The sequence below is a fragment of the Rhodnius prolixus genome, unplaced genomic scaffold (assembly GCF_049639745.1).
Source record: "Rhodnius prolixus isolate KJV_2025 unplaced genomic scaffold, Rpr scaffold_1, whole genome shotgun sequence".
Classification (NCBI taxonomy): domain Eukaryota; kingdom Metazoa; phylum Arthropoda; class Insecta; order Hemiptera; family Reduviidae; genus Rhodnius; species Rhodnius prolixus.
This window is the reverse complement of record NW_027411581.1, coordinates 3,398,375-3,413,483: the sequence shown is the minus strand read 5'-3', so window position 1 is coordinate 3,413,483 and position 15,109 is coordinate 3,398,375. Positions and strand designations below refer to the sequence as shown.

General features: G+C 36.1%; 1 protein-coding gene across 9 annotated transcripts in view; it reads right to left on the bottom strand.

Annotated features, from left to right (window-relative positions):
* Nucleotides 1-15,109, bottom strand: part of raskol (Ras GTPase-activating protein raskol) — a 477,784-nt gene that overhangs the window by 114,951 nt on the left and 347,724 nt on the right. For 7 of the 9 annotated variants that reach the window (XM_074114203.1, XM_074113733.1, XM_074113779.1 and 4 more), the window contains one exon: nucleotides 7,904-7,960. The exons of the other annotated variants lie outside the window; for them this stretch is intronic. In XM_074114203.1, the coding sequence (XP_073970304.1) occupies nucleotides 7,904-7,960 (57 nt within the window). The remainder of the gene's footprint in view (nucleotides 1-7,903; nucleotides 7,961-15,109) is intronic. 9 annotated transcript variants of the gene reach the window in all.

Genomic DNA, 15,109 nt, shown 5'->3' with positions numbered 1-15,109 from the left:
AGGCGGGCTTTACTTCCACTAGCAAACACACTTTACTGCAAAATTTCTCATATTAACCATTAAAGGTATAGACTGGGAATATAGCCTAGTAACGCAATACAACTTAGCATTGCGGGTCTAGCCTCTAACCGCTCGGCTACCGTGGCGACTAGCAAACATACTATTGCTTAAACATAGCTCACCCACTCACGGACTTTCATTTGAAACAAGCTTCCAGGAATCTATATTTACGCAAGTTCTTCGTCGAGTACGAGTCTAACTGACTAGGCTAGAGAATCGCCAATGGGTTCAATACGAGCATGGGTTAATTAGCTACTTTTTGGTTAGCCGCTATGTTTTTTAATTTTTTTCAGATCACAAAATGATTCTGGTGTGTAGATCTGATTAAACTTTCTTCCATAAAATCACTTCATATGTACGCACAATACTTGAGCCAACTATCAGTCAAGTTCAAATTCCAAGTTAGTCAAAACTAAACTGTAGTTTGAACTCAGTTTATCTTTTTCAATTTTCTCCAGAACTTGAATCATCCTGTAGGAGGGTCTTGCACTTTTTTACAAAATTAACGTGTTTCAAATATAGAAGAGTTTGAAATCTTGAAGGGGCAAAAACTGCACCGCTAACATAAAATGGACTGAATTAGCAGCAGAAATTAGACTTAAGCAAACATTAAGAGTAATTTCTTGCACCGATTTACTGTAAACAAAAATTGGAAAAACCCGTAACAATGGAGAACGTGCTCTGCCAGATTTTCGATTTTCTTTTTCTCTGTTAACTTAATGGAAATAACTGTTCGTGAGTTTTCCAAGGTTATTAGAAATTTTCTTTTTGTCAAGGTATTTTTTTTTTCTGTGGCCATGTAGAACAGTTTAGGACTGGTTTGAGTGTTCCTAAAGATGTACACGTTTTGGAAATTACACGCAGCTATCAACCATTACCATTTGATGCAACAAACTAAGGAAACAACGAAACGAAATGGTTCTGTAGAAACTGGGTATTTCATTGTGGGGTATCCAGCTGAATCACGACTACCTCATCCTCTCTGAGCAAGTGGGACTCAACTTGAAATGGAAAATGGGAAATCTTGTTAGAGCATTCACTCAACTTTTTCTTAAAAACCACAATGTTCCTAGCTAACATATTTTCTTCAAACAACGAATTTATAAAACAACATATTAACTATTATGTGTTAGGCTGGAAACATAGTGGAGCGGCGAGCAAAGCGGCGATGATAGCGAAGAGCGAAGCGGAAAAACAAAAACTAGAAATAGAGTTGCTCTATCTTCGCTTTGCTCGCCACTATGCGCGGTCCCATATGTTTACTTGTGTTTGATTTCGCCGCTTCGCTCTTCGCTATCATCGCCGCTTTGCTCGCCGCTCCACTATGTTTCCTACCTTAGGCGCCTCGATAGTTGAGCGGTTAGAGGCTAGACCCGCAAAGCTAAGATGTATTGCGGTACTAGGATATATTCCCAGTCTATACCTTTAATGGTTAATATGAGAAATTTATAGTAAAGTATGTTTGCTAGTCGCCACGATAGCCGAGCGGTTAGAGGCTAGACCCGCAAAGCTAAGATGTATTGCGGTACTAGGCTATATTCCCAGTCTATACCTTTAATGGTTAATATGAGAAATTTTGCAGTAAAGTATGTTTGCTAGTCGCCACGGTAGCCGAGCGGTTAGAGGCTAGACCCGCAAAGCAATATGTATTGCGGTACTAGGCTATATTCTCCGGTCTATACCTTTAATGGTTAATATGAGAAATTTTGCAGTAAAGTATGTTTGCTAGTCGCCACAATAGCCGAGAGGTTAGAGGCTAGACCCGCAATGCTAAGATGTATTGCGGTACTAGGCTATATTCTCCGTTCTATACCTTTAATGGTTAATATGAGAAATTTTGCAGTAAAGTATGTTTGCTAGTCGCCTCCGACCACGGCACCTAATTGGCTAGTTGGAGGTAAAGCCTGCCTGAAAAAATTGGCTTTACTTTACTTTTTTATGTGATTGAAACCGTACACGACAAAGTTCACTTTAGAGAGCAGCCTGCCCCTACCCTCACCTAGAACTATCCTTTCAGCAGAGTGTTTCGGAAAGAGTGATTTAAGAAATGTGCACAAATAATAAGAGTTTTAAGTCGTAGGGAGCCGCCATATAACAGAAAAATCTAAACACAAAAATGAAGAAGGATTCAATAAAGAACCACTTTAGGTTGTGGAAATTTATTAAAAATCGTTAATTTTAGCAACTCTCCTTGGCAACATATAAGCGACAGAACACCAAATCGACCAAAAAAAAAAAATTATTCCCAACACTCTCTGGGGCTCTTCATCTATTTTTTCCTAGTAAAAATAGAAATAATAATAATAATAATAATAATAATAATAATAATAATTAATAATAATTAATAATAATAATAATAAGAATAATTACAAATGCAGACACATTTCGAAATCAATACCAATATATCACGATTTAGGTGGATCGATTAAATTAGAAATGTATGAAGAAGATTCGAGTAATGTTAGACAATAGGTGTCGTCATATGTCAAGGAGAAACAAGACACGTAATGGAGAAAGAGAGGCTGCGATTATAACGGTAATTTAGTGTTTCTGTCCATCTGCAGAAGGTAATAGTTATAATGACAAAAACAACTTTCACTGCCAGAATTTAAATATGTTAATTTTTCTTTTTTGGACCGAAAAGTGTGCCTCTAGAATACGAACTGTGACAACTGGAGGCAGTGGCCACTACTGATCTTGTGTAACAGTCAAACTTAATACGAAACTCTTACATTACCCAGAACCATAAAGAAAACACGCTGAAAACGTTTCCCCCCCTTCGGCTTCAGGGGAGCTGGGATTATATACATGGATAACCGATGAAAACCAACCCTTGCGAATAAGGACACGTCGTATTACTTCCTCAAGTCAAAGTAAATCAATAAATAAACTGTAAAAAATTATTTTTTTGAAAAGATTTTAGAAAAACTCAAGAAAATCAAATGAGTGAAAAGTTACTTCCGGTTTTGGGATTTACTTCAACTTCGGACTTTATCTAGACATCTTCCCCAACTCTATAATCAATATACAAAACATTTTACTACAATTTTTCTGAAATGGCATTTAACATTTTTCACTTTCAAGAGAAAAGTCTACCCATTTCATCTTTGCCAGGAAAAATCCACACTCCATTAAGAAAATTTTCTCGGGAAAAGTCTTTCAAATATTGTTATATTTATAATGAATGCAATGACGCACAATTTTAATTAATTCTTTTTTTAACACCAAATTTTTTCAGCAAATTTCAGAAAAAGTAAAAAATACGTTTAGTAATTACTTCCGGTTGAATGGCTTTGATCGCTAAGTAACAGTCGGTTCACCTGTAATCGATATAGTTCAGCTTCCGGTGAATTTAGAAAAATTTACTCCAAATATGCACATACAGACTGATCACTTTCTGAAAATCAGTTTCCTCATTAATTTTTTGTGGGTAAGGGGGGTCATTGTGGTATAAAAGAAAATGGAAATTGTTGATAAACTTGCAAAAGAAGCCACCAATAGTGGGGAAAATGGCTAATTATAAATTACCACACACCGATATCAAGTGTATAATTGCAAAAGCAGCACTACAAAAATGGCAGACAGACTACAGTAATGGTAATAAAGGAAGATTCTATAAAACTATGGCAGATCAGTTACCTAGACAACCATGGTTTAAGGGGAACTGTCACTAATAAATGGGCATGTTACGACAATAAGCAGGCTGAGAGCGAACCACGGATCGTATCTTCACAGGATCAACAAAAAGGTCCTCTCTCCTCTTTGCGTAGATTGCTGATGAGAGGAGGATTTCAAACATATAATAATGATATGTCCACGTTATGTGGTAGAAAGGAAACGAATGTTTGACGACATATACAGGTATTTAGATGCACCATTTCGCTACGAAGACATAATATTCTCCACCAACATCTATGTGCTTAAATCTGTAGCAGAGCTAGCTAAGAAATATGAATGTATTTAAAAGTTATGGCCGATTAGAATGAATGGAAGAAAATGATTAGAGAAGGATTACGGTGATTTTAATTTCGGTTAAGCTATAAGGATGGCAGGAGCACCGAGTACTGATCCATCCATTAGTTGTAAGTTTGTATCTAAATAGTTGTACATAGTAGAGAGATGAATGTGTGAAGCGAATGTATTTCTAAGTAAGAATGGAGAGTGAGACCTAGACGATGCTGGCTGTATGGCGAAAGCCAATGACAAAAAAAAGGCAAGAAAAAAAAAAAGCAAACTATAACTGCAAAAAGAGAAATATCATTTTCAGACACGTAGAAGCAGCCTCCAATATGCTGATAAGGTGGTGATTACAGTTGGCTAAATTGTGGCAACATTTGCGCTCGATAAGGAACTAGGAAATTGTAGTAAAAGTAAACGAGAACGAGTTTGCAGTAAAGGTAAATGTTTTTGTCAAGTTGTATCTGGCCACAGTGAACGAGATAAAATGATTCTAAGTCATTTAAATGATCTGAGTTACATACTAGAACTCCACGATGTAGCCATTTCTATTTACTGTACTCGATATGTATTGGTTTAAATAAATAAATAAGTAAAAATACTTTCTGTTATCTCGCGTATGTTTTATGGGATAACTTTTATTTTATTATCGGTGGGTAATTGTACTTACGCTGCAGTCGGAAAAATGTAGGATAATCAAATTACACGGAATTTCTCTTACTTCTGCCAAACTATGAATTCTTACTAAACCATACTTGGATTCAGCTGAACGAGTAGAGTAAAGTAATCACCAACTTTTTGAGGCGAGGCCTAATGTCCAACTACCAATTAGGTGTCGTGGACAGAGATGGACACACACACTTTACTATAAATAATTTTTTCTATCATTAAACATGAACTGGGGTATCTCCAACTTGCACAGCCACGCTCATAACCATTAGACCAACACTCGCCCCCTAAAATTTCTTCAAGTAAGTAATATTAATTATATCTACAATCGTTTAAATTAATTTAAAAGACGTAGACGCCACGGTAGCTAGACCCGCAAAGCTAAGATGTATTGCGGTACTAGGCTATACTCCCAGTCTATACCTTTAATGGTTAATATGAGAAATTTATAGTAAAAGTATGTTTGCTAGGCGCCACGATAGTCGAGCGGTTAGAGGCTAGACCCGCAAAGCTAAGATGTATTGCGGTACTAGGCTATATTCCCCGGTCTATACCTTTAATGGTTAATATGAGAAATTTATAGTAAATTATGTTTGCTAGTCGCCACGGTAGCCCAGCGGTTAGAGGCTAGACCCGCACAGCTAAGATGTATTGCGGTACTAGGCTATATTCCCAGTGTGTAGCTTTAATGGTTAATATGAGAAATTTATAGTAAAGTATGTTTGCTAGGCGCCACGATAGTCGAGCGGTTAGAGGCTAGACCCGCAAAGCTAAGATGTATTGCGGTACTAGGCTATATTCCCAGTCTATACCTTTAATGGTTAATATGAGAAATTTATAGTAAATTATGTTTGCTAGTCGCCACGGTAGCCCAGCGGTTAGAGGCTAGACCCGCACAGCTAAGATGTATTGCGGTACTAGGCTATATTCCCCGGTCTATACCTTTAATGGTTAATATGAGAAATTTATAGTAAATTATGTTTGCTAGTCGCCACGGTAGCCCAGCGGTTAGAGGCTAGACCCGCACAGCTAAGATGTATTGCGGTACTAGGCTATATTCCCAGTGTGTAGCTTTAATGGTTAATATGAGAAATTTATAGTAAAGTATGTTTGCTAGGCGCCACGATAGTCGAGCGGTTAGAGGCTAGACCCGCAAAGCTAAGATGTATTGCGGTACTAGGCTATATTCCCAGTCTATACCTTTAATGGTTAATATGAGAAATTTTGCAGTAAATTATTTTTGCTAGTCGCCTCCGTCCACGACACCTAATTTGGTAGTTGGATGTAAAACCCGCCTGAAAAAATAGGCAATTATTTTACTTTACTCTAATTTAAAAGCTTTATTTTTATCACTTTTCTAAAATTATTCATTTTTCGGTAGTTTTGGCAGTTTTCTGTAAAGTTATATTTCACATATAGTTTTACACACTACATTAATGTTAGTTAAGAATTTAATTTGATACAAAAATTAGAAATTTGTGAAGCTGTATGAGCTTAAAACCTTAAGTTAAGCTTTAACAGAAAGTCCTGTGAGTGTTAATCACCAGATTTATTCTTACGTAAATAATTTTCAGATTTTGAATGCAACGTGTGACAGAAATCTAAATAGAATCTTAGAGGGGAAAAATCTATAGATACTGCATTTCAGTGCCATCTATCGGACTAGCGCTTAACTAACTCTACTTGCACTGTACATTAGCGCTATGAACGGCCAAGCAGCAAACTTCAAATTGCCATTAACCTTATAAATACTAGTACTTACATCCTTTTATATATTCCTTCATTTACTTCATCGTTTATATTATATTTTAAGTACTTTTTTCTCCTTTACAGTTTAAAAAGTAACCTATAAGGATTGATTAAACACCAAAAGCTACACAAATCAGCAAGTAACCAACATTTCATTAATACTTTATTGATATCATTCAAGTAATTTTACTGCATTAACTTTTCATTATTATTTTTTAAGAATTTATTAGATGTCACAGATCTTTATATTGGCCATTTTAAAATACAAAATATTTTTTCAGTAAAGAGTAGATTGACTGTAATAGGAGCTATTAAACTATTCATGCATCGCTTTTTAAAATAATAATAAAATGCATAATACATTCATCAGTTTTTTGGCATCTGATTTAAGTGCAAGTTAGTGGAAGTAAACATCTTCGATTTAAGTTCATTCTTCGATTAAATTGATTGTTATGTCATTAAAAAATATTAAGCAATAAATAATTTATCTAGTTTGATAAATTTAGTTTCCTTCAATTACATTCTTAATCTAGCTGTTCTTCCCACAATGTTATGTATATGTAAATTAAAATAGATTAATATTTGCATATTTTTAAAATAGATAATTCTTGTTATTAATTATTTCTATGAAAAATAAAAGTTTAAATTTTTTTTACTAATTTCTCCTCCGTGGGTATTTAATGGAAGAATCAAATTATGCAATAAAAAATTTTCTCAAGAAAAATAGAAGATTTTTCTTGTTTAATGTCTTGTTTTCTGTACTAACAATGTTAGCGTATGAATATATAGGCTTCATGACCGTAAATTATTAACTTAAGGATTCAAGATTGGCGAGAAAACGGTCAAATAAAAACAACAACTCGTCTTTTTGCCAACGTTTCGACAAATATATTGTCTTCTTCAAGGCCTGGATATTGCAAATACAAAAATACAAACAATTTAGAGAATCAGTAACATAGAAAATCAGTAAAAAACCGTAATATAAAAATAAAATAAAAAAAGTAAAATACAATAAATTCTTTATAATTATTGAAAACTTATAGACCAACCCGCATAGCCACGTAAGTTTTCAATAATTATAAAGAATTTATTGTATTTTACTTTTTTTATTTTATTTTTATATTACTGATTTTCTATGTTACTGATTCTCTAAATTGTTTGTATTTTTGTATTTGTAATATCCAGGCCCTGAAGAAAACAATATATTTGTCGAAACGTTGGCAAAAAGACGAGTTGTTGTTTTTACTTGACCGATTCCTCGCCAATCTTGAATCCTTAGTTTAATGTTAGGATAAACAGAAACTTGGTAATATTAGTTATTGTAATGTTACTACTGAGTTACTCCTCCACTCTGAATGTGTTGTTATTGTACATTGTTATTCGTGTTTCTTATAATGCAATCAATTCGTTGATTGAAGCGAAATTAACGATTTAAAAAAAAAAATCCTAAATAAATTCTGAATATTACCTGAGTCGTCAAAGAACGGCGCAAACGCTCTGGGCAAGGACAGTGATTTAGACTCACCTGTAACAGCAGAAAAAAATAAAATTAGTTTAGTTTTAAGGAAGTAGAATAGTTGCAATTATTTGGACTGATGAGAATTAATTCCAAACTCATAAACAAACCTGTTTGGGCTTAATATTACCTACGGTCTGATCACGTCATCAAGAGTCATATACACATTCACTACGGAAATGATTCACAAGTGGCCAACGGGAAAATAAAACAACAAACAGAAAAAAAGTTCAGGTTGGCCAACTAATTGAGAATATAAATTTAGAGTTCGCCAATTCATTTGTAATGGCGTCAAAATGAAATAAAACCACAAATTAACTAGAATTATGTTGGTAATAATAATAATAAAATAAGAAAGGATTTTACCAGTTAGATGAACGTAACTATAGTTCTTGGAACACCTTGGAAACTGAGCATTGTTTGGGGATTAGTATAATCAGAATGAATGGAAAAAAAGGAGTGGAGTAAAGTCTATTTTTTCAGGCTGACTTTACGTCCAACTACCAAGTTAGGTGTCGACAACGGAGGCGACTAGCAAACATACTTTACTGCAAAATTTCTCATATTAACCATTAAAGGTATAGACTGGGAATATAGCCTAGTACCGCAATACATCTTAGCTTTGCGGGTCTAGCCTCTAACCGCTCGGCTATCGTGGCGTCTAGCAAACATACTTTACTGCAAAATTTCTCATATTAACCATTAAAGGTATAGACTGGGAATATAGCCTAGTACCGCAATACATCTTAGCTTTGCGGGTCTAGCCTCTAACCGCTCGGCTATCGTGGCGTCTAGCAAACATATTTTTACTATAAATTTCTCATATTAACCATTAAAGGTATAGACTGGGAATATAGCCTAGTACCGCAATACATCTTAGCATTGCGGGTCTAGCCTCTAACCGCTCGACTATCGTGGCGCCTAGCAAACATATTTTTACTATAAATTTCTTATAGTAACCATTAAAGGTATAGACTGGGAATATAGCCTAGTACCGCAATACATCTTAGCTGTGCGGGTCTAGCCTCTAACCGCTCGGCTATCGTGGCGCCTAGCAAACATACTTTTACTATAAATTTCTCATATTAACCATTAAAGGTATAGACTGGGAATATAGCCTAGTACCGCAATACATCTTAGCTTTGCGGGTCTAGCCTCTTACCGCTCGGCTATCGTGGCGCCTAGCAAACATACTTTTACTATAAATTTCTCATATTAACCATTAAAAGTATAGACTGGGAATATAGCCTAGTACCGCAATACATCTTAGCTTTGCGGGTCTAGCCTCTAACCTCTCGGCTATCGTGGCGCCTGAATTTGAATGAATTCAATTGGCATAAATATTAGAAAAATCACTATAAGATTGGATTTTAGGCTTAGGTATTATATCGCAACGGCTATACGTTAGGTCTTTGTTCAAAATTCATTCGTGAAAAAGTGAATCTCTACTGCATGGTGTTCCCAGTTTTTTTCTTAAGGAACTGGTTCCATCCACTTCCTTCAAATTTTGCACAATCCTTGCACTATCTTAGGTCTTTAACTACTCTTTGAAACATGTATCCATGTAAATTCGATTAAGGGCACAGTGAGTGGAGGGTGGTAGGCTTCCCCTAAATTGCCTTTGCAGTCACTAGAAACACACTAACTACCAAAAAGGGCCGAGATCAAGCCTGATAATGAGGGGGTTTGTACTTTGCAAAAATTATCTCTGCAACAAAACGATAGAAAAGCTATTAAATATCGATTCTAGCGTTACCAAGCGGAAGTTAATCTGAGCTATAGGACGAGATATCCATTGCAGGAAGTATTTATGGCTAAGAATCTCTGCCAACTAAATAGTTAAATCCTAGTTAACTAGCCTTGCTAATTGCTGGGGCATTATTACTAATTACTGGGCGCCAGGCTCTCTCTTCCTCCTAAGATATCTAGCTAGAGTCCCTGTATTGATAAAAACTATTTTCCTCATAACGTCAGACATGATTTCCTTTCGATAATATTAGAAATTAAATTAAAATCTTTCTTTTATTGTGATAAAGCTGCTAATCAGACTCGTGAACTCATCATGACGAGTGATGACGATTGGAGTACTCATTAAACCATCTCGTTTTAGAAGTTTTTTTTTTTGTTGAAGTTGAAGTATATCGATCACGCATGCTTTCGATTAATTTTTACCGGAAATAAGTGTTTTAGTTAATGGTTCTCTAAGTAACAAAAAAAATAAAGAATATTTTTACGAGGACTCAACGTTTCTGAATATGTGGGTCTGCCTGTACGTGGAGTTTGTGGCCAATTAAATCTAGTGTGACCACTCACACCACTTTCTCCTACTACTTTTCACAGGTTTCGTACTCAACATGCTTCAAAACTGAGAAATATTTCTCCCACATGACTTATCTGACCAACATTATAGTTCGTAAAAAGTGGATTCCACAGAAATTTAACCTTACAGAGAAACCATTCCCAACTAATTCCTAGTTTACAGAATTGCCTAGCAGCCATTTCCGAAAATTAAACTATCCATCGAATGAAGAGATAGTTCCAGTTGAGGGAATTATCTTCAAAAACGATTTTGTACACAAACGTACACAAAAGATAGAATCTTGTGAAAAGTAAAAAATAAAAAGTAATGCCAATTTTTTGCAGGCAGACTTTAATTCCAACTACCAAATTAGGTGTCGTGGACGGAGGCGACTAGCTAACATACTTTACAGCAAAATTTCTTATAGTAACCATTAAAGGTATAGACTGGGAATATAGGCTAGTACCGCAATACATCTTAGCATTGCGGGTCTAGCCTCTAACCGTTCGGCTATCGTGGCGACTAGCAAACATACTTTACTATAAATTTATATTAACCATTAAAGGTATAGACTGGGAATATAGGCTAGTACCGCAATACACCTTAGCATTGCGGGTCTAGCCTCTAACCGTTCGGCTATCGTGGCGACTAGCAAACATACTTTACTATAAATTTCTTATATTAACCATTAAAGGTATAGACTGGGAATATAGCCTAGTACCGCAATACATCTTAGCTGTGCGGGTCTAGCCTCTAACCGCTCGGCTATCGTGGCGCCTAGCAAACATACTTTTACTATAAATTTCTCATATTAACCATTAAAGGTATAGACTGGGAATATAGCCTAGTACCGCAATACATCTTAGCTTTGCGGGTCTAGCCTCTTACCGCTCGGCTATCGTGGCGCCTAGCAAACATACTTTTACTATAAATTTCTTATAGTAACCATTAAAGGTATAGACTGGGAATATAGCCTAGTACCGCAATACATCTTAGCTTTGCGGGTCTAGCCTCTTACCGCTCGGCTATCGTGGCGCCTAGCAAACATACTTTTACTATAAATTTCTCATATTAACCATTAAAGGTATAGACTGGGGAATATAGCCTAGTACCGCAATACATCTTAGCTTTGCGGGTCTAGCCTCTAACCTCTCGGCTATCGTGGCGCCTGAATTTGAATGAATTCAATTGGCATAAATATTAGAAAAATCACTATAAGATTGGATTTTAGGCTTAGGTATTATATCGCAACGGCTATACGTTAGGTCTTTGTTCAAAATTCATTCGTGAAAAAGTGAATCTCTACTGCATGGTGTTCCCAGTTTTTTTCTTAAGGAACTGGTTCCATCCACTTCCTTCAAATTTTGCACAATCCTTGCACTATCTTAGGTCTTTAACTACTCTTTGAAACATGTATCCATGTAAATTCGATTAAGGGCACAGTGAGTGGAGGGTGGTAGGCTTCCCCTAAATTGCCTTTGCAGTCACTAGAAACACACTAACTACCAAAAAGGGCCGAGATCAAGCCTGATAATGAGGGGGTTTGTACTTTGCAAAAATTATCTCTGCAACAAAACGATAGAAAAGCTATTAAATATCGATTCTAGCGTTACCAAGCGGAAGTTAATCTGAGCTATAGGACGAGATATCCATTGCAGGAAGTATTTATGGCTAAGAATCTCTGCCAACTAAATAGTTAAATCCTAGTTAACTAGCCTTGCTAATTGCTGGGGCATTATTACTAATTACTGGGCGCCAGGCTCTCTCTTCCTCCTAAGATATCTAGCTAGAGTCCCTGTATTGATAAAAACTATTTTCCTCATAACGTCAGACATGATTTCCTTTCGATAATATTAGAAATTAAATTAAAATCTTTCTTTTATTGTGATAAAGCTGCTAATCAGACTCGTGAACTCATCATGACGAGTGATGACGATTGGAGTACTCATTAAACCATCTCGTTTTAGAAGTTTTTTTTTTTGTTGAAGTTGAAGTATATCGATCACGCATGCTTTCGATTAATTTTTACCGGAAATAAGTGTTTTAGTTAATGGTTCTCTAAGTAACAAAAAAAATAAAGAATATTTTTACGAGGACTCAACGTTTCTGAATATGTGGGTCTGCCTGTACGTGGAGTTTGTGGCCAATTAAATCTAGTGTGACCACTCACACCACTTTCTCCTACTACTTTTCACAGGTTTCGTACTCAACATGCTTCAAAACTGAGAAATATTTCTCCCACATGACTTATCTGACCAACATTATAGTTCGTAAAAAGTGGATTCCACAGAAATTTAACCTTACAGAGAAACCATTCCCAACTAATTCCTAGTTTACAGAATTGCCTAGCAGCCATTTCCGAAAATTAAACTATCCATCGAATGAAGAGATAGTTCCAGTTGAGGGAATTATCTTCAAAAACGATTTTGTACACAAACGTACACAAAAGATAGAATCTTGTGAAAAGTAAAAAATAAAAAGTAATGCCAATTTTTTGCAGGCAGACTTTAATTCCAACTACCAAATTAGGTGTCGTGGACGGAGGCGACTAGCTAACATACTTTACAGCAAAATTTCTTATAGTAACCATTAAAGGTATAGACTGGGAATATAGGCTAGTACCGCAATACATCTTAGCATTGCGGGTCTAGCCTCTAACCGTTCGGCTATCGTGGCGACTAGCAAACATACTTTACTATAAATTTATATTAACCATTAAAGGTATAGACTGGGAATATAGGCTAGTACCGCAATACACCTTAGCATTGCGGGTCTAGCCTCTAACCGTTCGGCTATCGTGGCGACTAGCAAACATACTTTACTATAAATTTCTTATATTAACCATTAAAGGTATAGACTGGGAATATAGCCTAGTACCGCAATACACCTTAGTATTGCGGGTCTAGCCTCTAACCGTTCGGCTATCGTGGCGCCTGATAGAATCTTTGCACATTATAGAGAAATGGCACTTTACAGGAAAAGCTAACCGCTATTCTCTCCAGGAAGTGCCCTTAATCGAATTTTCTCGGAAAAGTTTTAGATCTGCATAAATGCTACTTTTATCCACAAAATTTAAAGAAAATTGTCAGGGAATCGTTAAAATAAAAAAAAAAATGGTTCTGCAAAGTGATGATTTTCGGGTTGATAGATTTATTTTTAACTTTATTGTGCGATTTAATTGAATCGATTATCTTGTAACTTGATATACAAATCAGTTGGAGGAAAATCTAAAATTTTCATTGAAAATTCAATTAAGGGCAGATTTAGAAAGAAAGTTGGGGTAATCATTACCCTAATTAAGCACTTCAGAAGATAGCTCAGATGAAAGGTGCCTTCAGTAATACCAACGCTAGTCAAGAACCCATCAGAATCGTGAAAAAACGAGTTTGACATTTAGTCGGTACCTAACCTAGCAAAGCAAAGGCATCAGACGAATTCACCAAGAGAATGATAATGGGTCGAAATAGTGGTCGAATTTTTATCACAGGAAGTTCCTTCGCTCTATCTCCCTTCCTAACGAAACCGGAAGTTCAACGACATTAACAATAAAGAAAATAGACAAAAAAAAGAAGAATTTTTTCTTTTAATTAATTAAAAAATAATGCACGTGTCTGATTTGGAATATAAGTATACTTGTGGCATTAAAAAAAAAAATAGCATGACAATAAATGGTGTAAGCTGATAGCTTCCGGTGGAACACATCATCAGTCTTTCGTTGACACGTGACCCTAATAGTAACACCGTCTGCACACACGTTTTATTGGAACAGGTGGCTAGATCCGCAATGCTGGATAATATCCGAGATTACAAAGGCGGTGGGGCTTCTTTTTTTTCTGCAATAAATTTACTTAATTTTTCCCAATTATTATTGCTTTTCTTATTTATTTGATGAATAAAAAAAAATAATCGCATATTTTTCCAAAATTTTCCAAGTTGATTAACATAAATGACGATCCGTACCAAAAAGTATCGGCTATGAACACACGCACCACACCCTCTTACTGCAATAAATTAATGAACTTTCCGTGAAACAGCGCAGGAAAATCTGTGGAAATCTTTCCAATGAGAGAAAAAAACCATAACTTCCCCACCAAAGCGGACGCGAACAACGGTTGTGCAGGTGGGAAAGAAAAGTATTAAGAAGGATTTACGGACCTGTAAGGAAGCAAGATGGCTGTAAAAAAAAATCAGGACGAATCGAGAAGTCGTTGAAATGTTGGGTGAGCCTGATATAACATAGTAGCCACTATAAAGTCTGGTAGACTATGATGGCTGGGAAATTTGCACTGAATGAAGGAGACGTGAGGTCCCAGGAAAGCACTATATGGGCACCCTGGTGGTAAAAGGCCAAGGGGGTAGGTCTCGGATTAGGATGGTTGAGCGATGTACAGGACGATTTGGAAGTCCTTGGTCAGCAGAGATCCGGAGATCAAGATAAAGTTCAGGAGAACGCCGTCAAGAGACCGGAGGTAGGTGGAGAGCTGTAGTGGCTGAGGCTCGGGTCCTTCATGGACCGTTATAGCCCTTGAGTAAGTAACCATAACTTCCCCTCCAGAACTGCTTTAGGAAATACTTTCCCGGAAGAAAATACTGATGAAATAACTATTCAGACTAAAGTGAGACCTCCGGTTAGATGACTTCCGGATTTGGTGCAGGAGCAAATTACTTGTTCTCATGACCCATGGATTTGAACTTAGTGTTTTTGAGTCGCTGGCACTCAGCCACACTCAGATAAATTTTGTAAAGACCATTTTTTCGGATTAAAGGGTTCTCAAAACCATGTTTCTAGTGAAAACTTTAAAATTAGTTCGATTTATACTTGGATCTGATGATGCCATCATATATCAAATTTAAACTTT